The sequence below is a fragment of the Gymnoscopelus braueri genome, assembly GCF_963280865.1.
Source record: "Gymnoscopelus braueri genome assembly, chromosome: 16".
NCBI lineage: Eukaryota > Metazoa > Chordata > Actinopteri > Myctophiformes > Myctophidae > Gymnoscopelus > Gymnoscopelus braueri.
In genome coordinates, this window is record NC_137616.1 from 25226287 (window position 1) to 25251023 (window position 24737).

The window sequence follows — 24737 nt, forward strand, 5'->3', positions numbered from 1 at the left end:
GTCAGTGACATTTTATTACAAATGAAAATAAAAATAAGAAGCAGTGCAGTAACAATACATTTTCGTATAGCAGTAATTTTGCATGTACAATATAAATATAAATATATTGTCTGTCGGACGGAAACGTCATTAAGGCCAAAACTGTTACTTTTCAGCATAAACATTCTAAAATAGCAAAAACAGGAACCCCCCCACTGGAACCCCCCCCAAGGACCCCTGGAGGCCCCCATAAGAAAGATTTGTATTATTCTTTTTTTTTTTCAAGTGCACTGGCACTACATGTTTTGAAAACTACAAATTGAAGTAGGGCAACCTCAGTTCAATGGGTAGAGTGACTCCCTGGTAAGCAGGAGGTTAGAGGTTCAAGTCCTGGCTCCAACAGCGTGTCAGACTGTCCCTTATGACAGGTCAAATGGCATCAACAGAGAGCCGAGGGGGAGAAAACAAATCATAGGACATTTACCCTAATTTGATCTGCAAAGATAATAATTAGTAATAGAAATTCCGAAATTCATTGGGTTGGTCATAGTGACATCATTATTATATATATCTCAACCACAGGAACCAAGCTTTTGCTTGTCTCAGACCAAGTCTGACCTACTTGAGGTCACACAACTCAGCAGTGGCTCCTCTATATGACGGAAGCCAAAACCCAGCATAAAGGGTCTGGGTGAACGTGGTCTGCACTGTGTGGAGGAGAGACATGTCAGAGACACTGTAGAAGGACAGAGTACCTGCACTGTGATCCAGGTACACTCCTACTCTGGACAACACAGAACCTGGGATTTTAGTTTTAATGCCTCTGTGTATGAAAACATAACTTTGTTTGTTACACTGTAAAGACCAAGATGCATCATTGAATGCAAATGCACTTTCATTAAGGGATCCTGTTCTGCTTATATCTTTAGATGAGACTGCTATGTGAACCTTTTTCCTGCACTCAACCTCCCAGTAACAACGTCCAGTCAGAACCTCTCTACTCAGAACCTGATACCATTTAATAAATCTCTCTGGGTGAAGAGGATATGATTGTGGTTTGTCCATCAGTGTTACTTTTCTGTTCCCTTTAGACAGAGACAGGAGTTGGTGTGCTGTGTTTGGATCCAGTGTGATTGGACACGAATATTGTAATAACTCATCTCTGGTCTTGGGTTCTGATGTTGACAATAAAACATCCACTCTATTTACTGTACCTGAGATGTCTGTCCATTCCTCTTTAAGAATGTCCTCTAGTTTGTCCCTGATTTTTGACACAGCCACAGGCACATCTTCAAAGTATCTCAGAGGACGGATATTGCTGCTGACTGGATGTGTAGATTCACTGATCCTTGATATGGAGGTGTAACGCTGTAGAAAATGGATATGATCCTCTGTGTGTGAGAACTGCTCCAGCTCAGCATGTCTCCTCCTCAATTCAGTAACCTCCTGCTTCAGTTCTTCAGCACGACTCACTTCACGTTTCTGCTGGTCTCTGATCAGCTCCCTCACCTCAGATCGTCTTCTCTCAATGGAAGAGATGAGCTCATTAAAGATGGCGTCACTGCCCTCCACTGCTCTATCAGCAGAGTTATTGATGGCCTCCGGAAGCACCTTCATGTTTTTCTCTCTCTCCTGGATTCTCTGCTGGATGTTATGCAGACTCAAATGAAGCTCTTTCTGTCTCTCAGTCCGTTCTGCTGCAGCTGAGATCACCTGGTGACCTTTGTGTTCTTCCGTGGAGCACAGAGAACAGATACACTGCTGATCAGTACGACAGAAAAACTTTCTCACCTCGCCATGACGACAGCAGATGTTCTCCTGAAGCTTTTTGACCAGCTTGTGGGGGAGGTGAGTGTCACAGTAAGAGACCGGACACCGAAGACAAGTCTTCACAGCTTTCAGTTTTCTCCCAGTGCAGACATCACAGGCAACATCTCCAGGCCCAGCATAGCAGTGATCAGGAGGAATAGCTTGGAGTCCCGTCTGCTCCAGTTTCTCAACCACCTCAGCCAACATTGGGGTTTCCTTCAGAAAAGGTCTTGGGATGAACGTGTGTCTACACTGTGGACAGCTGAATCTCCCTCTTTGATCAACACTGCAGTAGTTGTGTCCACAGGGAACAGTCACTGGATCCTTCAGTAGATCCAGACAGATAGAACAGTAGAACTGTTCTTGGTCCAGTTGAGCTCCTTGTCCTTGTTGCCACATTTTACAACTGACTGCCTGACAAACAGAGTCACACACTGAGTTTACTTAGCTTTCATTTCCTCATAGATCACATTACATGGGCGGGTCTTCCTGCTTGTGTGTCAGTATGTGGATAGGCGTGGTTTGTTTAAAGAGGTAGTGTCTACTTCATTGTGATTCATTGGTAGAAAATATATTCACCCCATGTTGAAATGTTGTCAGTAGTTGTCCTCTTGTGTTAAATCTAGAAAATAATCCACAATTAAATCAATGATGAACATTTAAATACAAGATACACTGACACTCTCTCTCTTTCTGTCTCTGTGCTCTATTATCCATAGAGGCCCCTCAACATGCAATTCCAATGTGTGTATGATTGGAAGTTGCGTTCATGATATCATATAGGCCTATGAGATTAGAGATTAGATAAATTGAAAAGTCACTATATTGAGGACTCCGGTCAACCAAGTATATGGGTTTAAGGGGCGGCAGTGGCTCAGGGGTAGAGTGGCCCGGATAGGGATCGCAGAGTTCCCAGTGCGATCCCGTGCTCCCCCAGAATTAGTGTCGAAGTGTCCTTGAGCAAGACGGCTGAACCCCTAATTGCTCCCGATGAGCAGGTTGGTGCCTTGCATGGTTTCCTCTGCCATCGGTGTATGAATTTGTGGGTGAATGTAATGCACAATCTATGTACAGTGCTTTGGATAAAATCGCTATATAAATGCACCATTTACCATTTAAGTGGTTGTTCTGACGCTAGCCTCCAAAAGATGCTTTGGAGAATTGGAGTCAATAGCAGGACAACCTTGGTGGGCTTTGAACCAATGATCATGGGAACATCTAGAGAAAGTCTTAACACAGTAACTTAAACCACAGTGCTTGCTGTTCATCATAGTTCTCCTATAGCCCTGAAACGTAAGCGTCATGTGAACCATGGCTAAGTTCTCCTATTGCTTTCAGTGTTATGTGCTATTGCAGTGTGAAAAGCCTTTCGGCTCTAAACAAGACCAGGAGACCTGGTTCTGCCAGACCCAGACTTCACATGACGTGTCAGCCTGTGTCTATGCCCATGTATGGACGAAAGGGGGACAGACTTTTATGGCTGGGGCCTAAGGACAAAGTGACCAAAACCTGTTTTTTGCCTATGTATGGAGAAAACAGGTACAAAACATGCCCATGTATGGACAGACTTTTATGGCTGGGGCCTAAGGACAAAGTGACCATGCCCATGTATGGAGAAAACAGGTACAAAGCCTCATGTAAGCCAGACCCCCTGGGTCCGGCAAAAATACTTTCCCTGTTACAATAGTAAGAGTGGAGTTTGGACTGAAGACCTGAGAATGTAGAGTATAGAACATTTGGAAGGTTTCAGTCATTGTATAAATCATACATACTGCAATGCCAATATAATAAGTTTATTCTCCAATCAAGTAAAACATTTAAGACATATTTAAAAATCCAATCCAAGATTCACAGAAATAAAAAGGCAGTACATTTACACTGGGGCTAAAATAATGATATGCACATAAAATAACTTTTCTCATTCAAAGCAATCAGTGCTTGGTTCTCAACACACTCAAGAGAGCGACCTATAGTAGAACACTCCCTTCAGTCACAATATAGAGAGTAAAAAAACAGAACAAAACAAAAAACCTCATGACAAATATGAGGTTAATAGTCATTTACGAGGAGGTATCTGCTCTTTTAATGCCTTGATTTGAATTAGGTCCTCAAAGGTCCAACGTTCCAGTATGATTCTCGTACATAAAACACAATGTCATTACGACATGATAAGGTTGGTACATACCTTTGTACATTTAAGGTACAAAATAAAAATGTAAAAAGTCATTTTAAATGCCCGCCCACCCGAAAAATACATTGTTTCTCCGCACAAGGCTCAAGCACAGAGCAGCCAACAAGGCAGCAATTGAGGTATGTGAACTTCAGTCGTCGTCTCCTCAATCAGCCACATGGGGGAGCTGTTGGAGAAGACTGGACCCAATATATTATAACTCTACAGATTCCAAACCCGAAAATCTCGGCCACTCGCTCACTCCCACTCGGTCACTTCGACTCCAAACCGGATGTGCTAAATTCCAATTACTCAGTTGCTTCTTGGAGGAGGCGAGTGGAGTCGAGTGGAGGAGCCGAGTCGGCTCTCTACTTCCGCATTTAGCGAGTGTACATCAAGTGTAGGCTCGACGACTCTCCACAGCTCCTCCGCGGCAGACTTCCGCATCACGTGTACACGTTTTTTTTAGTTTTTTCCCTTCTCCCGTGACGTATACATGGTCCTCCTCCACATGTGGCCACACACACACTGCTTGAAACCCGAAACCATGCCCCGAAAACACCGGCTGCCCCCCCCCCCTTCGCCCCCGCCGATCACTTGCGCATCTCACACACACACACACACACACACACACACACACACACACACACACACACACACACACACACACACACACACACAGTGTAAATTGACTGAAAAGACGCAACAATACGATATAAAGTATAATACAATTATATACATTGTAATATATTGTGCACACTTATTCTGTCTCAAAAGCTGATAGTTCATTTATCTCCTTGCATGCCTCAATGCAGTGCATGGACTACTATAAATTACTGTGACAAAGATTATGTTTAAAATAATGTATTGTATTTATATATAGACTGAATATAGGAGAGGACACTTTACGCTTTAACTATAGCCGTACTCATTCAATTCTGAACCGATTCTTAAAATTTAAAATTCTCTATTAGCTGTGAAGGGTATTCTTTCATGTCTATCAGTCATGATTTATTTCGCTATCAAACAATATCAAGCAAAATCACAAAATCGTCTGAGTTTTTTTCTTTTTTCTTCATCCCAGAAGTGGGAGGGATATCACCCAAACTCTCCAAACCCCGGACATTTGAAGGATTTTATGAAACCCCCCCAGACAGCCCCCCAAAAGAGGACATGTCCGGGGAAAAGAGGACGTATGGCTACCCTGCATGAATGATGTAATTCAGAGTCAGACATACTCTGTAATATACGGTGGCTGTTATAAGCAGCAGTGCCGTGCGGGACTGCTGCGGGGGGTGGGGGGTCTGGGGACTGTAAGAGCAAAAAGAGGGACGGGTCAGGATTTAATTCATAAATGTTTAATCATCCTGGCGCTTCGTTCACTATTTCAGGAATAAATGGCTTTGCACAAAATGTTAACTATAAAGATAACAATGTGGCCATCCACATTGATGAATTGTTTATTCTTATATTCTGTATTATTCTATACCTGCATATTATTCTATGCATGTATATTTTCATCCACGGGCGGCTCTGGTCCAGCTGTTTGAGACGTCATAAGTGATCGCGGAATTTGCCGTCGCTTTGAAATGACGCGCAGCAAGTGCAGTCCGATCCCCTCCAGCTGGTCGGCCACTCGTCCTCGCAAATAATCCTCGGCTCCTCGCAGGGGCGGGGCTTAGGCGCGAGTGGAGGAAGCGAGGAGAGTGAGCGAGTGACCGAACTTTGGGGAATGGAATCTGGCTTTAAGGACAGGTTCCCTGTCAGGCTTCATGGCATATTACATCCTGTCTATCTCCAAAGGCTTTCCATACTCTTATTTTTTTCCTTTTCTTTATTTCTCAATTTTTCTGTTCAATTTTACTAGATTACTTACTTGTTTTGTGTGCTATTTTGATTATTGGTTTCTTTCTGAGCTGGTATAGACACATTTAGCGAGTAATGTAACATACTGTAAACATACAGTTTGTTTTTAAACTGAATTGTGATGCATTTGTAAAACCTGAAAGAGTTTGTAGTTTCTTTCTGTGCCTCATATTCAACAACATTTAGCTCTGACTAATGTTTGTATGGCAATTACCACCAAATTGAGCAATGCATTCAGTTCGAAATGTTTTCCTGGTCAACTCAGAAAGAACCATTTCACCATCACATGGAAAATAAAACCAAGAATGATCCTACAACCTATAACACCAATGTATGTGTGGCGAACTCAATGGAATGGATTTAGGCAGAAGTCATTGAGGATCAGAAACTCAAGAGTTCTTAGAACACACGCCTGGGCTACAACAGCTATAACTGCAGGTGTACTAAGTCCTAAACGGTTTTAAAATGTATTTATCTAAATTACAGGTCTTCAAAAGTTAAGTTTAGTTTATAAGCCTTGAATTTTACAAATACATGATTCCCTTGTTTCACTGAAATCTGGTGAGATATATAGGCTACACTAGATAAAATACACTTGGTGGAAATTGCTTTCTTAACTATTATTAAAATGGCCTTAAATGTCTTGGAAATTGACTTTCATAAACATGAAGTCGCCCTGTATTATCACTGTCAACTAAATGGCACAATCTTCTCTCTGGTCTATTTAGGCTAACAGACCACCACCAGATTAGCCAAATATCACCTGAAATGTTGAGTCCTTATCTCCTTTTACCACCACTAGGGGCAGAAATGTATTTTTGGTTCTCATCAGTAAGTCAAATGAAGAAGCGGGAGAAGCTCAATGGGTGGGTGTATTGAACAGACAGGGTCTACTCACTGCTAGAGCACTGCTTCTCAAAACGTTTTTATTTCTATTTCAAGGACCCTATAACTCTGAGAGTTTACAAATGGAACCCCCTCAAGGAGACCTGATGGTCCCTGGACCTCACTTAGAGAACCATTGCTCTAGAACTTGTATGTATGTCCTGCTATGACAGAATCATGCCAGTGATTACCTTCCCATTTCTAGGTCTGCAATACGGACCCAATACATAGCAGTAAGCCTGCTGCAGAGATTTATCAGATGCATTCAGGATCACAAATGCTCAGTTGAGCTGAAAATGTTGGGCCGTAAAAGAGATTTCATATCTTAAGTCTTTCTTTTTTTATTATTATCATTATTTGTGGACAAAAGACACAACATCGATTAACTCCTTTGCATGTGTTGCCCTGTTGTTGAGTGCACCATACATCTTAATCAAAGCTTGATAACAAGATCATACATTCTTGCAATTACATTATTCTGTGATCCTACATGTAGCCTTCACAAGTCTCAATAAAGTCACTATTTAAATGTTACCACATGTAAAGTAATCAGTTTTCTTGTACAATCATTCTAAGCCAGGTGTCTTCAACGTTTTTCAGCCCAAGGACCCCTTAGCTTAGCTGAGAGATATGAAGCAGGGACCTCCAACTACATATTGTATACAATTGTGTTGCAGATAAAACTTTTTCATAGATTTCATAGATGGCTTCATAGACTTGTTTGTACAGCACAATCATCAGTGTATGTTGGATTCATGTTAACGTGTATTTTCAGACATTTAACCACTTAAACCGTCAATACTCAGCAAACTTGACCTTTAACTCTTTACTTGGTCCGCTCTTTTTTCCATTTACATCGAACCTCTTTGGCAAAAATAGCCGATCTACAAGCTCACAACGCCTCGCAGCGCGAGGTGTTGTGTGCTTGTAGATCTGCTTTTTTTGGCTTAAGTTCTCAGAATAGGGATTCTAGGGTTCAAGTGGTTAATGTGAAAACAATTATCCTATAACACAAAGATTTGGAGGCCCCCCTGTAGTAACTCTGAGGACCCCCTAGGGGTCCTGGACTCCCTGTTGAAGACCCCTGTTCTAAGCTATATGCGAGGTGTTCCTGATGAAGTCAAATACTGAACTGGACAATAAACAAGATATCAATCAGTAGTTACATTGATTGGCAGAAAATGTAAAGCTAATATAAACAACAATATCACTTATCTCTTAACTGTGGTTGTGTATTTTTGTTCAAACTGGCATTAGCAGATATGAAATTCATAGGCCCACTGCAATATAAGTAACTCTCTAAATGGAGTTTGAACTGTAATACTGCGGTCATATCCCAAAAATCCATCTTTAATCTCATGAGTTAGTTTCAGTAAAAAAAAAAAAAAAAAGTATTGATAACAATATTCATCTTCATAAACATTTTTAGAATGACCTCTATGCTCACGATTAGTACACAAATCTACTCATTTTCATGTTAAATGTTAATAATGCCACTCAAAACTACAAACGTAGTTCACAACAGGAAGGGGCATGTCTCTGGGACAGTACAACATTCTGATTATCTGAGGTGGTCAAAATGGCCGATGAAGGCCACTACCCAGGCGACCGAAGAGAGAGAACAAAACAATCTATTTGGTAATAGGATCAGACAGACAAAACATATAGTTAGGCACTCCTTGTGCGTATGCGTAGTACAATCCTATTCTTGTCCACCTCATTGCCTGTCATATCAAGTGGTTACAAAAAAAAAACGCGGTTATGATAAAATACTTACAAACTAAAAACAACAGACTGTGTCTTTTCAAAATGTGTTCATACGGAAATGTAAAATATTTGATCAACATGTATATAGCTAGCCCAATAAACTGAGGTAAATTCACTGGTTGTCCAGAGCTGCATGACAGGAGTGTATCGGCAAACACACTTGTCACACGTCTGTAGCTGGTAGACACCTTTCACTCTGGATGTTTGAGACCAACAAACATGAGACCATTTTCAAAACTAAGGTAAAGCCTCGAGAGGGCCTTGATTGTTAAGATATTTTTGGAGTCACACTTGATGAGCCATCTCAGGGCCGTGATTGGTTGAAAATGCCATGTGACTCTAGTGCGTGTGCACGGCGTGTAACGAACAACTGCATGGAGGAAGAGGTAAAAGGGTTTTTGGAGGAGGTAAAAGGGTTTTTGGAAGAGGTAAGGGGTGCATGGAGGAACTGAGGATATGAGGTAGGCATTTGCTGTAAACAAAAAAGGAAGTAGTTATGTAGTAAAGAAGAAAAACTAAAGCCTAACACGCTGCCGAACGACATTGTCACTTGATGAAAATAACACATTTCTTTCGCTTGAAGACCAGTTATTTTCTGCAAGCAATACCATTGTACGACAGAGTATAAATTAGGCCTTAGTAACTCATCAGATCTGGGAAGTAAGACCAGGGAGTCTGTGGCAACACAAGGGATCTTCATACACAACACCTCAGTACAATAGAGACCTACAGTTAATCATACAAGCTCATCAACAACAAAAAAATACAAAACCAAGAAATGCACAACTATGTATAACTCAAGAGGTAGTTACTAATATCAGTACATGAATCGGTTACATAACACGAGTCCTTTCAACATTGCTGATCCGAGTTTGTTGAGTCAGTCGGTGGATGATTCCCAAAAGAATAAAATACACTTTTTTGGTTGATTCCCTGAGAACAGTTCATCATCCTGAGAGGAATTGTGGGTAAAAATGTAAAAATACATCATACAAAAAGATGTTATTTCGATAGAGATTTGAGCATGGGCTGTGCTCCTTGTGTGGTTTGGTCATTCACCTTTCTTTCTTTTCTTTTTTCTTTTTACTCTCTCTGTCATGGTGCATTGTTGACATTTGATTTTAACGCACACACATTCAAAAAGCTGTACATTAAAAAAAGAAAGAAAACGCAGTGTTGCACTTCCAGTAATAAGTCCCTCTTATTCCGAAAGAGCAGGAATAGCAAGCACAAGTCTTACTTTAAATGCCTTCAAAAAAATAAAGCCAAACTCTTTGGCATAGAAAATACCAAAAAAAAGTTGGTTGTCTACTTATAGAGCTTTTAAAAAACAACACACAAGCTAGTTTGATATCGTTATACAAAGTCATTTGATTTGTCAGAACATTAAGATACGACTCCGAAGTGACCCGACTTGAACTTTGTGAGGAGTCAACTTCAGATAAGCTCTTTTCACATTCAATATGGTCAGAGAAGAGTTGTTAGGTCACTAGTAAGCGCCACTAAAGCCATGCTTGGGATTCAAGTTATACCAAAAGCAGCACTCTCTCTCCTCTAATCTCTCTCTTTCTCTCTCACTCTCTCTCTCAGTGAATCAGTTTGAAGCACAAGCAGCAATGGCGGTGGCCCCTGGACCAGGACAGCGCCAGTAGCTCACTGGTGCTCTCTAACAAATGGTAGGCACAGACGGGAGAGGGACAGGTAGTCAAGATTTTAACACAGCTGGGATAATAAGAGAGAGAAAATAGGTTCAAATTGGATTCTGACAGTTGGACATTCCTCTCCAACTGTAAGAATGGGTCGGCCTCTGTACTGGCGAGGTGACGTTCTGACACCACAACGATAATAGATCGTTGGGTCTATGTCCTTGCTAAATGTGCTGTCAAGAGCTGCGGTGACAAGGCAAAGGCAATCAAAAAATGTTGAAAGGCGGGATGATGCTAAGAACTGACGAATGAGGGGAAGGGCCTGGAGTAAAAACAAGTATGGGATGAAATCTACAATCACTGACGGAAATAACCAGTGGTCAAATGGAGAGAGAGGTATAAGGGCTGCTTTGATTTCACGCCTTCTGTCACGTGACAATGAAAATATCCCATGCAATATATACAGGGCTATTCAGCTATGTCCAAACATACTCCATATATATAAGCATTACTTAAAGTTAATAGAATTTCAATCATATATTGTAAATTTACACATATATTAATGACATATAGTGTGACATATAAACTGTAATGTTATTTCCAACTAAGTATCCAACAGCCAAAAAAAGTATGTCTGTATACTAAGAATCCAATGGAATACTGTAAAATTTCTCATGTTGGATCTTGGTTATAAACTATGATCTACCTGGGTAACATGATTTCTTATCTAAGGCATATCTATCTAAGATTATAGGAAACAGAAAGGTTAATAGTGTCGTGTTGACTAGCGCTCCGAGAAAAGGTTATCTTTTTTTTATTATTCATCTGCCACTGTCGTCTTCCTTTCACAGCTTTAAAGCATGCGAAACACACACACACACACACACACACACACACACACACACACACACACACACACACACACACACACACACACACACACACACACACACACACACACACACACACACACACACACACACACACAATTTATACTCCGTTGTACGATGGTGTCGCGCAGCGCAAATAGCTGAACTACAAGCTTGTAGATTGGCTATTTCCGGCGAGCAATGCAGTTGTACAACGAAGTATAAATTGGCATAATTAATTCTCTCTCCTTTGAACATGCATGCAGCAACACACATGCACACTCTTTGAAACCGAGTTTAGCAACAATCAGTTGGTCCAGTCTATTTGAAGTCAGAGAGAAGGATGCAGTGGAGCTCAAGGCTTTCTTTTTTTTTGGGGGGGGGGGGGGGGGCATTAGGCTGTAGAAAAAACTATTTAGCAGCTCACCATATTTGAACCATTCCCTCTGGAATCCGTTAATAGAAATCTTCCCTGCTATAGATCCGTGGGCTAAGCTAACAATCCGTTGGTTCTGAATTGTTGTAGCTTTGATGGTCACAGGCTGTTGGAAGGCTTCTTTGAATCTTTCTTACAATGAGCTATACACTGCAAAAAAAAATCAAATAATTTTCTTTTCCTTTTCTTTTTCGGAATGATTATGGAATATTTGTGGCTTTTAATTCCAGCCAGCCCTATAGAAACAAGTGCCCTATATAGCATTCAAAATGGCCGACAATTAGGTCCAGGGGGGAGAAAAACACAACAACAATTGTCTAACCCAGTTTCATACCACGTTGTTTCGCTCTTCAGCTGCACTGATTGAAATAAGACACACAGTCATTCCCTGCAGTCACTTCTCGGTGGTTGCCGTAACGGTACAAAAACGACAGCAAGTCAGTCACTTATACACATTCACACGCATCCGTACCCCGTTGATCGTTGCCATAGCTGCGCTGGTCAAAACAAAAACAAAAAGATTAAAATAAAAGGAAAACTAAATAAAGACCTCTCATGTTTTCGCAAGTGTGAGGTAGACAAGGATGGGGGCTTCAGGTATCCTTGGTTGAGTGGGGGGCAGGGGGGGTCCAGGGGGGTGCGGGGTACACCTCTATGGGGGCCGTTTCAGGATTTCCTCCATCGCTGGGTGTGGGCGCCGCGGTGTGTCGGTGGCTCCTCTGGGGAAGAGGAGGAGCCTTCCAGAGGAGATGAGCCTGAGCGTTCCTCCTCCTCGGGGGGATAGAGGTAGGGCCCAGTCCCTGGGCTGGAGGCCGAGGTAGAGGCATGCGGGTCCTGAGAGCCTGCGGTAGGCGCCAGCGCCTTCTGTGGACACTGAGCCACCATGTGCGTGACGCTCTGGCAGTAGTGGCATTTCTTTGGCTGGGGGGGCAGGCCACACTCCTTGGCATGGTGGTCCAGACCTCCACAGTTATAACAGCTGCAGAGGAAACAAGGGAAGAAGGAAAATGTTGCTGGGGATGCATACGGTGTGTGACACATGCCTGCGCTAAGAAATACACAGGCAATGGTGTGACCTATAGCTACTATTTAACACCCACCACTAGGTGGGAGTATAGCCAATGAGATACGGTCGATCCACCTAAGATTTAGGAACTAGATGACAAGATATTATTATAGATTTTAAATAATTTTATATGATGCAAATGGAAGCACAAAAAAAGAAAGAAATTGCAAGACATTTTAAAAAGTAAAAAACATCCATCAGTGCTTTTTCAAAGTTTTTACACAATGTCAAATTAGAAGAGGGTACTTTAGCAATCTCTGATTTTGAGTATTCTGTGCTTGCCCTGGAATCCTAAACAAGTGGATGTATTTGTTATTTTTATTAGGCAGTCCCTTATAAGATTCATCTGAATGGACACTTCTGAGAAAACCAGCTGTAAATGGCACAGGTGTTCAGTTACTATTTTCATCATCATAATATCGTGCCATTTGCTGCAATGTTGATTGTGCTAAGCTGGCTCACATCTCGCAAGTGACAAAAGCGGTTCATTATTATGGAACAATGTGGTTGAGCCTTGCGGTACTTGTCATTGTAAGACAGGACCATTCCAAGGCCAGAGAGCCAAATGAGAAAAATTTAACAATTGTAAGGGGATCCGACTCCACAATAGTTGGTTACATAACAGTGTGAACAGTAGGGGTCAGAGTAGCATAACAGCCAACAGGAGCCCCAGGGAGCCGCTTACACTGAGCGCACGACATCACAGGGGAGTACCTGCCACCTCGAAATGCATTACCGCCATACTACCGCCTCAGTAGAGTGTGGAGACACTTGACCTTTAAAAGTGGATCAATTATCCCAAATAAACTGAATAATTCAACTGTGTAAAACAATCAGGGAGCCTTCTCTGGATACAGTTTCCTTATTTATAAGGAAAGAAAGGCTGTTTTCTCACGTTGAGTACCGGATGATTGAGGGTTGCTTCAGCAAATGAGCCGTGAGCCATCAAACAGTGTGGCAGCGTGGATTTATTTGAAGCATTATGAAAAGAAAAGTAGTCTTTATGTTCTGATGGCATTCCAACAACAAATACAGCGCCTTACACTTTATTCTTGAGTCTCCCTGACTCTCTGTCTGCTGTACACGCAATGAAGGCATTTTACGTCTACATACAGCAGGAGACGGGCGAGAAACACACTCATCAGAGTCGCTTTCAAGGAGTTCCATGCAGCTCCCTCTGGCAGATTTTTGTAAAGTGCCCTTCAGGATTTTCCTGAGGCGTTTATTTGTTGTTTTCTTGACTGTTTCTTGACTGTTTGCGTTTCATTTGCACTACTGTTGTTGCCGGAATTTCCCTCTGGGGATCAATACAGGTTTATATTATCATATCTTATCTCATGATATCGCTCCATTTGCTGCAATGTCGATTGTGCTAAGTTGGCTCACATATAGCAAGCGACAAGAACGGTTCATTCTTATGAAATAATGGCCCAGCCTTGCAGTACTTGTCATTGTAAGACAGGGGCATTTTCAAGGCCACAGAACAAAGCACGAGCAAGCACAATACCTCCAGGAAGTATAGGAGACAAGAGACATCAGCAAAGGGCTACCGCAACATAAAAATTGACATGCCATTATGAGGTTTTGCTGAGCAAGGCCATTGCCTTTTTACAGTATCATCTCAACTGCTTCCTCGTCTACAAAAGCATATCCATACAAAGAATCACATTCAACCTACACATTTAATATACACTTTAGTCTTGCAGTTGAAGGTTAATTGGATTTGACACTAATTACTGGCATTAATTGCTTTGACATATTTTCTTCACTTTTTGATAACTAATGTCAGTTTATTATTAGCTAAGTTGTTGCCAGGGATACACTTAAGTACGGTCATAAGCGAACATGCAGCCTTATAGCCAACATGAACAACATAGAAACTCTATCACTGCTTTTGGAAAGATTATTATTTATCCATTTTAAAACAAAATGTATTACATTTTTATTATTAGATTTTGTTACGGCTTTTTAAAGCTTTTCTTTTGACTGGACAGCAGTGAGACCGGAAAGGGCTATAGAGACATGCAGGTCATGAAGTGTTATCGATGTATCCATAATTATTGATGAGTCTGTAAAATCCATTAATAATATAAGTCAAAGATTTCATTGAAGTTAATGATTGATTTAATATTGAGTATCTGCCAATACAAGTCCTGATCAGACATTGACACGTTCCTACATAATACAACTGCACAGTGGGAAAGTAGTCAACAGTAAGTAAAACCAAATTAAAACCAATCCAATTTTAGTATATGCTTAACGCCTCGCGAAACACTCACATTGCAGACATTACAAGTGGCTGTTTGACTGATTTTCATTTTCAATCACTAAATCACCCAAGAAGTGTTTGTTTAAAATCTGACATGTTCTTTCTGCAGGCTCCATGTCTGTAATTAAAATATGTAAATACATTGTTGTGTTACATTCGTCAGCAATCTGAACTTAACTATTCGATTAACCTTTGGTCAGATGCCATTGCTATGGCTGGAGAAGATAGGACAATGATGTGTGGCTTGAATCTAAATTTAATTTACATCATTAAAATATCTTTATTAGATCCCAAAATAGTCCCAATTTATTTAAGGACAAACGTTAGAACGTAATATTGCTTCTATTCTATTGCACTTTTCATAACAGTATAACAAAGCAATAATAAAGCACAGGTAATTGATGACTCGTGATAATCATTCTAAAATGTATGACACAGATAACGCTGTAAGAATTCAGAGCAAATTCTTACAGTGAGCAGGACACAGGAATGTCTCATTGCAGCAAGATGGCCTTTTGTATAAGGCCACCATGCAGCATTGCTGACATCCTCATTAGTGTTGCTGCCCAGTGCCCGATAGCTTGTCCTATACAGTACATCATATGGCAGTGGTTCCTAAACGGAGTGCAGAGACACACTGGTATGCTGTGAGACAAGTCCAGGTCTCCCGTGGGATTTTGTGGCAACCACACATTATTATTGCAATATATACAACTATACAAAAAGTTATTAATTGTATTTTTATTTATTTACTATAAACTATATCAGTACTTTGTGTGCACTCTCATTTCCCAATACAGAGGCAAATTCTGTACAATCTGGTGTCACTGTTTTGGGCATGACATAATAGGCAACTTTGATAATTATTTCTTATTATTATCATTGTTAGAAAATGTAACACGTTTTCACAAACAGTAAAAATAGCAGATCTACAAGCTCACAGCACGCCGTGAGCAACGTTCAGGGAGACAAAGTTTGCTTTAAAAGAGTGGTAGAAGAATAGTGACTGGTGAGCATTAAATTAAAGGAACATTCAGCTACACTTTAGTGATAAATTAATTTGCAAAACATTTGACAACAAAAACCAATAGGTTTTGGGTAACGCCTATATCAGGAGTGGATATGTTCCAAACCCCCAGATGAAGGCTATCATAGCCAAAAGCCATTGGTAATGAAGTCTCTCCATGAATTAAAGACCATGAACAGAGGCATTTTTTTCAATGCGTTCTTTGGGGTAACTGTGAGGTGGCGACAGATTTGGTTTCCTTTTTGACTGATGATCAATTGAAAGGGGAACCTGCAACTACACAATAGTTGGTTACGTAACAGTGTGACCAGTAGGGGTCAGAGTAGCATAGCAGCCACCAGGAGCCCCAGGGAGTCGCTTTAAACTGAAGAGAGGGGTGACACTGAAGAGAGAGGTGACATCACAGGGGAGTACCTGCCACCTCCAAATGCATTACTACCTTACTACCGCCTCAGTGGAATGTGGAGACACTTGACCTTAAAAAGTGGATCAATTATCTCAAATAACCTGAATAATTCAACTGTGTAAAACAACCAGGGAGCCTTCTCTGGATACGGTTTCCTCGTTTGTAAGGAAAGGTCCTTTTCTCACTTTAACCCAAAGGTCCTTTTCTCACTTTAACCCGTTCAATCTGGTAACGCATCCACAAATGTCCTCTAAATGCCGACGGTTTTCTCAAAACCGTTATGTTGCTATAATATCAGTGGTTCTCAAACTTTTTCATGTCAAGGACCACCCAAAATGACCCGCCATCTCAAAATATTTTGTTCCAGGAACCCCCCCCCCCCCCCCAGAAGTAAAGATTAGAGTTACACATTTTCGCTTTAAAAAATATATATATTACAAGATTTGCCCCAAAAAAAATCATGATTTTTCAAAAACAGCAGATCTACAAACTCGTATATATCTGCTTATTTTTGAATAGTCAAAGTATAAAATAATGGCTATAGCTAAAATCATAAAGTGACACAGATGCGTTTTACTGGATTGGCTGATGGTTGCTTCAGCAAATGAGCCGTGAGCCATGAAACAGTGGCAAGTTGGCGACGTGTATTTATTTGAAGAAAATGGTCTTTGACATTCTGATTGCGTTCCCATGACAAACGCTTTCAGCTTTCAACTTTCTCCTGAGTCTCCCTGGCTCCATTTGCTATACACCAGTGGTTCATAACCTTTTCTGGATTTCGTTCGCGGCCCCCCCATCTGACCACTTAAAGGGATATTACACTTTCAGAAAAACTTTTGGTCATTTTATCGTCTACTCAGGCATTTGTGAGCCCCCCAGACAGTTTTTAAGTTGCTCGATTCAGTATTTAGACGTTTGATATTAATTTTATCAGATACGCCCCCTTCCTATACAAACCCATTGTAACTTCAAACTCATTTTAACCATGTTAGATTCATCAAAAACACCCGTCCTTGGTTCTGGTGACTCACCCTGTGCCCCCCTAATAACTTTTTTCATTTATTTAAAAAAATACAATAAAAAAATAAAATAAAATAAATGAAAAAAATTATCAGATAAACACGGCCCCCTCACGCATTAGGAGCGCGGGGTGAGTCACCAGAACCAAGGACGGGTGTTTTCGACTGAATCGAGCAACTTAAAAACTGTCTGGGGGGCTCACAAATGCCTGAGTAGATGATAAAATGACCAAAAGTTTTTTTGAAAGTGAAATATCCCTTTAACCCATTCAATCCGGGAACGCATCTCAGGGCGGTTTCAGACTGGATCCGTTTGAATCGAAGCGTTCCAGAGTACGCTTGGCTTCTCCCAGCTGGTCAGCATTCACACTGGCCAAAATCCTTTCGTACTCGACCATTTAATTTAGCAGTAATGGTAAATATGTGCCTCATGGGGGCGCTGTTGACTATGGGGCTTTGGAAGAGAGAATTTTCATTACATTCTCAGAAGAAAAGTCACTCTAGAGTGAATAATAAAGTTTGACTGTGTTCCTGACGATGTCTTGAGTTATAATAACAACAGATCAACAATACACAACCAAAGCAGTGTGTGCACTGGTCTTTGAAACCTCGAAATGTAACGTTGTCTGTTAATATGATATTGGCGTCACGGACGCATCCTTGGTATGACGTCACGGACTAACCCTTGGTGTATTTATCCTTATAAATACGTTCGCCACACATGTGTTTTTTGTTTATTATTTTTCACGGCTCGTGCTACTCAAACACTAGCGGGATTATTATTTCTTGTCAACATTCAAGTAGAACAATGAGAAGGTATAACCCAGCTAAAATAATGCGTCATTATAACAAATATAAAAATGATATATGATTAGCAGTCCAGTCTGTCCACTTCCTTCTCTTGGTACGGATGGATTCACACTGCCACGTTCCGTTCCCGACTCCGCAGCAATCGGACCCGAGACTACCTCCCCAGGTGGTTTCGAGTACGGTACGGTGATGCGTTACGGGGAACGGTTCGCTACGTTCACACTACCACAACATCTGCCATGTGGTCTGGAGTGCGCACCCGGGACCCGAGTGTGAAACGGCTATCAGTCATTTTAGATGCGTCTTTGGCTATTCAAAAATATCAGATATACAAGCTCATAGCGCGGCACCGAGTGCCGCACTATGAGCCTGTAGATCTGCTATTTTTTGGAAAAATTGTGAATATATTGAATATATGTATTTTTTTAAAGCGAAACCTGGAACTAAATATTTTGAGATGGGGGTCCACGGCTAAATACATGTAATTTTGGGGGTCCTTGACATGAAAAGGTTTGAGAGCCACTGATATATATAGCAACATACGTTTGAGTTACAAATGTTCGCTTAAAAATATATATATTCAAAGATTTGCAGGAATTATTTTCAAAAATAGCAGATCTACAAGCTCATAGCCTGTATATCTGGAATTTTTTTTAATAGCCAAAGAAATCTAAAAATGACACAGATGCGTTCCCGGTCTTAATGGGTTAATGATCAATCAATTGATTGAGTTCCGGCTTGGATCGATGGAACTGACATAATATGTTTTAAGTTCTTATTTATCGGTATCACAAAGAAAACTCATTTTGTCAAGGTTCTAAAGAAAAGGTACCGTCACATTTTTTTTTTATATATTAATATCGTATTACCATTCAAATCTTAGTGTTTTGCCATTTATATGGGCGCCCGCTTGCAATATCCTCACGGCCGACCAGTGGGGCCCAGGCCCACAGGTTGGGCAATCGCTGCTAAAACACGCAATGAAGGCATTTCTACATCTTCAGACAGCAGGAGCCAGGAGCGAGGAACACCTCCTGTGCTTCAACCATCAGGCGCTTTCAAGACGCTCCATACGGCTCCCTCTGGCAGATATTTTTTTAGCAAAAAGCGCCCTTCAGGATTTTCCCGAGGACAAAGCAATTGATTGAGCTACCGCTGCACAGTGCATTGAAACGCATAGAAGTCCAATCCAAACGGGTGCTAATGCTGTCCTGTAAAAGCTGGCAAATTGACTTAAAATAGTGCCGAGATGGCAGGCAAAGTCCCCTATTCAATTCCGTATTATGCGGCAGAATAACCATGGCAACAGGCATGTACTTGGGCAGATTGAATAGATTGAATCTATAATCTCTACCCACTCAGAAATAGCACACTGCAGTAAGACGTCCATGTAACTAATGTCTCATACCTTCCATTGCCAGAGAGCACCATTCTGATATATAACGGTAATCTGCTCTGCTCTTTCTTTTTTTTAAAGGAACCTGTCCCCACTGGTAACACGCAAATACATTTGTATTTCCTTAGTGTGGATGCTTAAAACACAAGCAGCATTTCAAGTTTCAAGCCCCCCAAGAAGCGGGGCGTGCCACGTTATGAGCTTGTAGATCTGGTATTTTTCAAAAGCCAAAGTATAAAATAACGGATATAGAGCTATAAAATCTAAAATGACACAGATGCGCTCCCGGATTGAATGGGTTAATCTTTGTTTTTCATTAACAGGCATAATATCTGCTATGGCTGCTACACATAAACAACAACAAAAACACTGACAGCCTACATAGTAGCTCCCAATGAGGCAATCCCAGCATTTTCCATTCCAGTACTCATGGAACACAGCAAAATATCAGGCCAGGAAGTCCTAATCTGCGATTTAAGGACCCACACCCCCCTAGCACTCTGTTCCCTAAACAATTAGCACAATATGTACAATTATGTTTGTGTATTATCGTTCTAAACCAATAGGGCATAGCAGTGGCGGCCATTTTCTGGTTCCACTCAGAAAAAGCCAATGCATTTTTCCCATAGAGATTTCCAAAAATATTTATATCAATTATTTGAAGCCTAGAATCAAGCCATCCAGGGTCCTGGTGAATCATGACCATAAAACATTTGATTCTGTGAAAAGTATTTTTAGAAAACCGTAAAACAAAAGGGTATTTATTAAATATAGTATATCATATAATTTTTAAAAAAATCACAGAATCAAATGTTTTATGGTCATGCTTCACCAGGAGCCTGGATGGCTTGATTCTAGGCTTAAAATAATTGATATAAATATTTTTGGAAATCTCTATGGGAAAAATGCATGGAATATTTTTGAGTGGAACCAGAAAATGTTCGCCACTGCTATGCCCTATGTTCTTGCCGTTCTACATACTGCCAACCAGTTAAAGAAATTGCAGATTGAGGCTTCAACCTTTGCTTTCATGAAATATCTGAGACCATTGGGGTTTACGGAAGATGCTTCTGGACATGTATTCTACAGCCAGACCAATTCAAACGCTCCTCAAACACTCTTTATTCTATTGCTAGTTTGACCACTTCAAATACTCTTTAATCTTAAAATAACTAATAACCGAAAGTAGCCTATCTACAAGCTCACGACGCATCACCACGACGCGCGGCGGTGCGACATGTCGTGAGCTTGTAGATAGGCTACTTTTGGTGTTGTTCCACAGAAGACATGGTTGGCTTCTATGAAATCCAAAAATGACTGAAATCGGTCATGGTGACTGAGAAAGTTTAAAGGGATAGCTCACCCAAAAAAAATCTTTTTTTCTATCGATTAGTCACCCCATGGAGACTTGAATTCATGGATATTTTTTTAGTTTTTGTCGTATTCCTAAGCCAATAATTTGATGACCAGCGGACCGGTAGGCAGCGGTTCCTGTAGGAGACACAAAGGAGACTCTTTGTTTCTCCTACCGGAACCGCTGCCGGTCATCAAATTATTGGCTTAGGAATGCTACAAAAAAAAGAATATCCATGAATTCACGTCTCCATGGGGTGACTAAGCAATAGAAAAAAAAACATTTTAGGGGTGAACTATCTCTTTAACCCATTAAAACCGGGAAAGCATCTGTGTCATTTTAGATTTGACAATTGAATAGCAGATATACAAGCTCATTGCGAGCTTCTACATCTGCTATTTTTGAAATGTTTTGAAAAATGTTGGCAGAGTGAGAACTACTGTTTCTAGAAGGCATTAGTAGAATTGGCCTCAGGTCTCAATGGGTTAATCCTATACGATGTACTCACCGGTCTCCCTTTGGTTTGCGTTTCTGGAGCGGGACCTTCCCTTTGGGTCTCCTCTCGCTGCCCGCGCAGGGGCCCCCGCCGGGCCCCGTCACCCGCAGAGACTCCAGGCCCTTGGAGGACTTCTTGTAGGTGAAGTCCACCTGCTCGCCTTCTTTTAAGCTGCGGAAGCCCTCCATCACCAGTTTACTCTATGGAGAGAACAGACCAGGACCGTCCTTTTTTACAAATTCTACATTCTTAGGTCGATATATTTCATGTTTAAGTTCGGTCTTTTAAAACGGTGGTTCTCAAACTTTTTCCATGTCAAGGACCACCCCCAAATGACCATGTATTTGGACCAGCGGACCCTCATCTGAAAATATTATGTGCCAGAAACTCCCACAAACAATTTGTGTTGTTTAAGTGTTTCAAAAATATTCCAAACGTGTCATATTCTTTGAAAGTTATATATTTTTTAAATAACAGATCTACAAGCTCACAATGAATCGCGGTGCGACGCGTTGTGAGCTTGTAGGTCGGCTCTTTTCACATACCCAATGATGCACAGTATATACGGTTACTGTACGGTTAAACTAATGTTGATGCTATACGATCTACTTTTGCTAGGGACCCCCCTGGAACCCCCCCCCCCAAGGACCCCTGGGGTCCCTGGACCCCAACCACTGCTTTAAAAGAATGCAAAGCTTTAAATATGGTCTATATCTCAGATAGGAAAAATGCCCACATGAATATATACATGAATATTCATATCCTAATCCAAGCCTTTCAAAATGATCCCGAAGACCTCCAAATGACCTTGGATAATGTCGACCTAGGCATGAAAAGCCTGCTATTATAACATTAACATAATCTGACAACTAGCATTTCTTTAGCAAAGTAAAGTACATGCTGCTTAGGGATGGGACAGTTATACAGTTAACCGTCTAGCCGGAATGTGTGTCACTGACCGTTTAGGACTTAATAAATGAAATTAACCCATTCAATGAGGGAATACATCTGTGTCATTTTAGATTTCTTTGGCTATTCAAAAATAGCAGATCTACAAGCTCATAGCTATGAGCTTGTAGATCTGCTATGTTTGAAAAAAGAAACTTTGAATATATACATTTATAACTCAAATCTCTGCTTCTGGGGGTCCCTGGAACAAACTATTTTGAGATGGGGGTGTCCGCAGACGAATACATATCATTTTGGGGGTCCTTGACATGGAAAAAGTTTGAGAACCACTGATTTTATAGCAACGTACGTATTCAAAATAAAATAAAAACTGCTAGGATTTAGAAGACATTTGTAGAATCCCCAGAAGCAAAGATTTGAGTTAAAACATTTTCGCTTTAATATATATATATTCAAAGATTTGCACAACATTTTCACGATTAAAAAAAAGATAAATAGCAGATCTACCAGCTCGTAGAGTGGCACGCGGTGCCGCACAATGAGCTTGTATATCTGCTATTTTTGAATAGCCAAATAAATCAAAGAATTCCCGGTCTTAATGGGTTAATATTAATGGAATTAATCACTTAAATATAAACTATAATTGTTTCTCAAACAATATTTTACAATACCTAATAAAGATAAAAGCATTTGAAGAGAAGACAACAACCTCACAGAATGAGATATAGACCTAATGTAACAATACATGTTTTAGGCCCTATTTGAACTTCTCACACATACTGTAGGACTGCAACTTTATTTATTGATATGACGTCATATACGATTAACCCATTAAGACCGGAAAAGCATCTGTCATTTTAGATTTTAACCACTTCAACCATTATCTTATACTTTGGCTATTCAAAAGTAGCACATGTAGATCTGCTATTTTTTGAAAAATCATGATTTCTTTGGGAAAATCTTTGAATACATATATTATTTTGAAACCAAAAATTTTACTCAAATCTTTGCTTCTGGGTGTCCCTGGAACAAAATATTTGACAAATGTTCGAATATTCAAAGATTTGCACACATGTTCACGATCTTTCAAAAATAGCAGATGAGCTTGTTATATCTGCAATTTTTTTATAGCCAAAGACATCTAAAATGACAGAGATGCGTTCCCGGATTGAATGGGTTAAGAAGTTCTTCACTATGAAAACACATCTTTCAAGGTTCTAAAAAAAAGATTACCATGACATTTTTAGTCTTTTCTTACATTATTATCTTTTAAATATTAACGTTATTTTATGATTAAAATATTTGTGTTGTTTTGCCAATTATTTGGGGGCCCTCTTGCAATATCCTCACGACTCACCATTGGGCCTCGGCCCACAGGTTGAGAATCACTGCTGTAGAATATGTTCTTTAATGTGTCAGCGCATACAGCACAGTGTGCACCTTATAGCAGTGGTTCTCAACCAGTGGTCCTTGAGGGGGTTCCAGGTGGTCCCCAGCTAAATGATGCAGAGTTGGTGACCAAATGGACCCCTTATAGATCTTTAACTCTTGAGAGCGTAAAATGAAACCAAACGGACCCGTATACGGGTCCGTTTGGTTTCATTTTATGCTCTCAAGAGTTAAATTATTAATTGTTAAACATCAGCATTACTTAATCTACAATAAGTCTCTACAATTACAGAATGTAAAAGAATTGTTACATTTTGATCAACAATTTGTCTGTCGTCTCTCCTATGGTACCAACATCTATACAGCATGGAATTGTGGACAAAATCTTATCGAACAATAACAAAATATTCTAAGTCTTGGGATCTGAGAGTCTAAATCTCATCAAATGGTGGTTCAGTGGCTCAAATGCCGAATAAATAATGGACCTTGATGTGAAAAAGGTTGAAAACCACTGCCTTATAGCTTATATATATTGTATGTTATACAGACCAGTTGGAATACAGCTGTGATAGCCCCAGATACAGTGGTGGACAAAGTACTCAACCCAAGTACTTGAGTCAAAGTATAGATACTCCTGGTCAAATATCACTCAACTACTAGTGAAAGTTCCTCAGTCAAATTTGTACTTAAGAGTGCTGGAGTATACGTGCTTTTAGAAAATACAAACAACTTAAGTTTTCAAAAGTACATGCTTTCTACAATAATTAAGTATTCAAAAGTACAAATTACAAAGTACGTTTTCTTTTTAATATCAATGCATTGCTGTATTGAAATGAACATATCCCCCCCCCCCATTCTAACGAATTTCAGAACTTTTCAGATATAGGGAAAATAGCAGATCTACAAGCTGACAATGCATTGCGAGCTTGTAGATCTGCTATGTTCACTATATTTCAAATAGAGCTTAAGTGGTTAATTCACAATGTACTTTTTCCCTTCCTAGAAATGTAGTGGAGTCAAAGTACAATATTTGTCTTTAAAATGTAGAGGAGTGAAAGTCAGAAGTATCCAAAAATACAAATACTAAAGTTCAGATACGCAATTTATTTTCAATTAAGTACAGTACTCAAGAAAATGTACTATGACATGACTTGTATGAAATGAGAAAA

At 40.3% G+C, this 24737-nt stretch overlaps 3 protein-coding genes across 4 annotated transcripts in view; all 3 read right to left on the reverse strand.

Moving 5' to 3' along the window:
• Window positions 1-24737, reverse strand: part of prep (prolyl endopeptidase) — a 189575-nt gene that overhangs the window by 112596 nt on the left and 52242 nt on the right. The window lies entirely within an intron of this gene.
• Window positions 286-2177, reverse strand: LOC308103147 (E3 ubiquitin-protein ligase TRIM16-like). The gene has a single exon (XM_080453030.1). The coding sequence runs from the start codon at window positions 1993-1995 to the stop codon at window positions 598-600; it is 1398 nt and encodes a 465-aa protein (XP_080309156.1). The 5' UTR covers window positions 1996-2177; the 3' UTR covers window positions 286-597.
• Window positions 12094-24737, reverse strand: part of lin28b (lin-28 homolog B (C. elegans)) — a gene marked incomplete at its 3' end in the record, with an annotated part of 33035 nt that continues 20391 nt past the window's right edge. The window contains exons 3-4 of the mRNA XM_080453066.1: window positions 21283-21470; window positions 12094-12406 (exon numbers count right to left, since the gene is read on the reverse strand). Coding sequence (XP_080309192.1) covers window positions 12094-12406; window positions 21283-21470 — 501 coding nt within the window. The remainder of the gene's footprint in view (window positions 12407-21282; window positions 21471-24737) is intronic.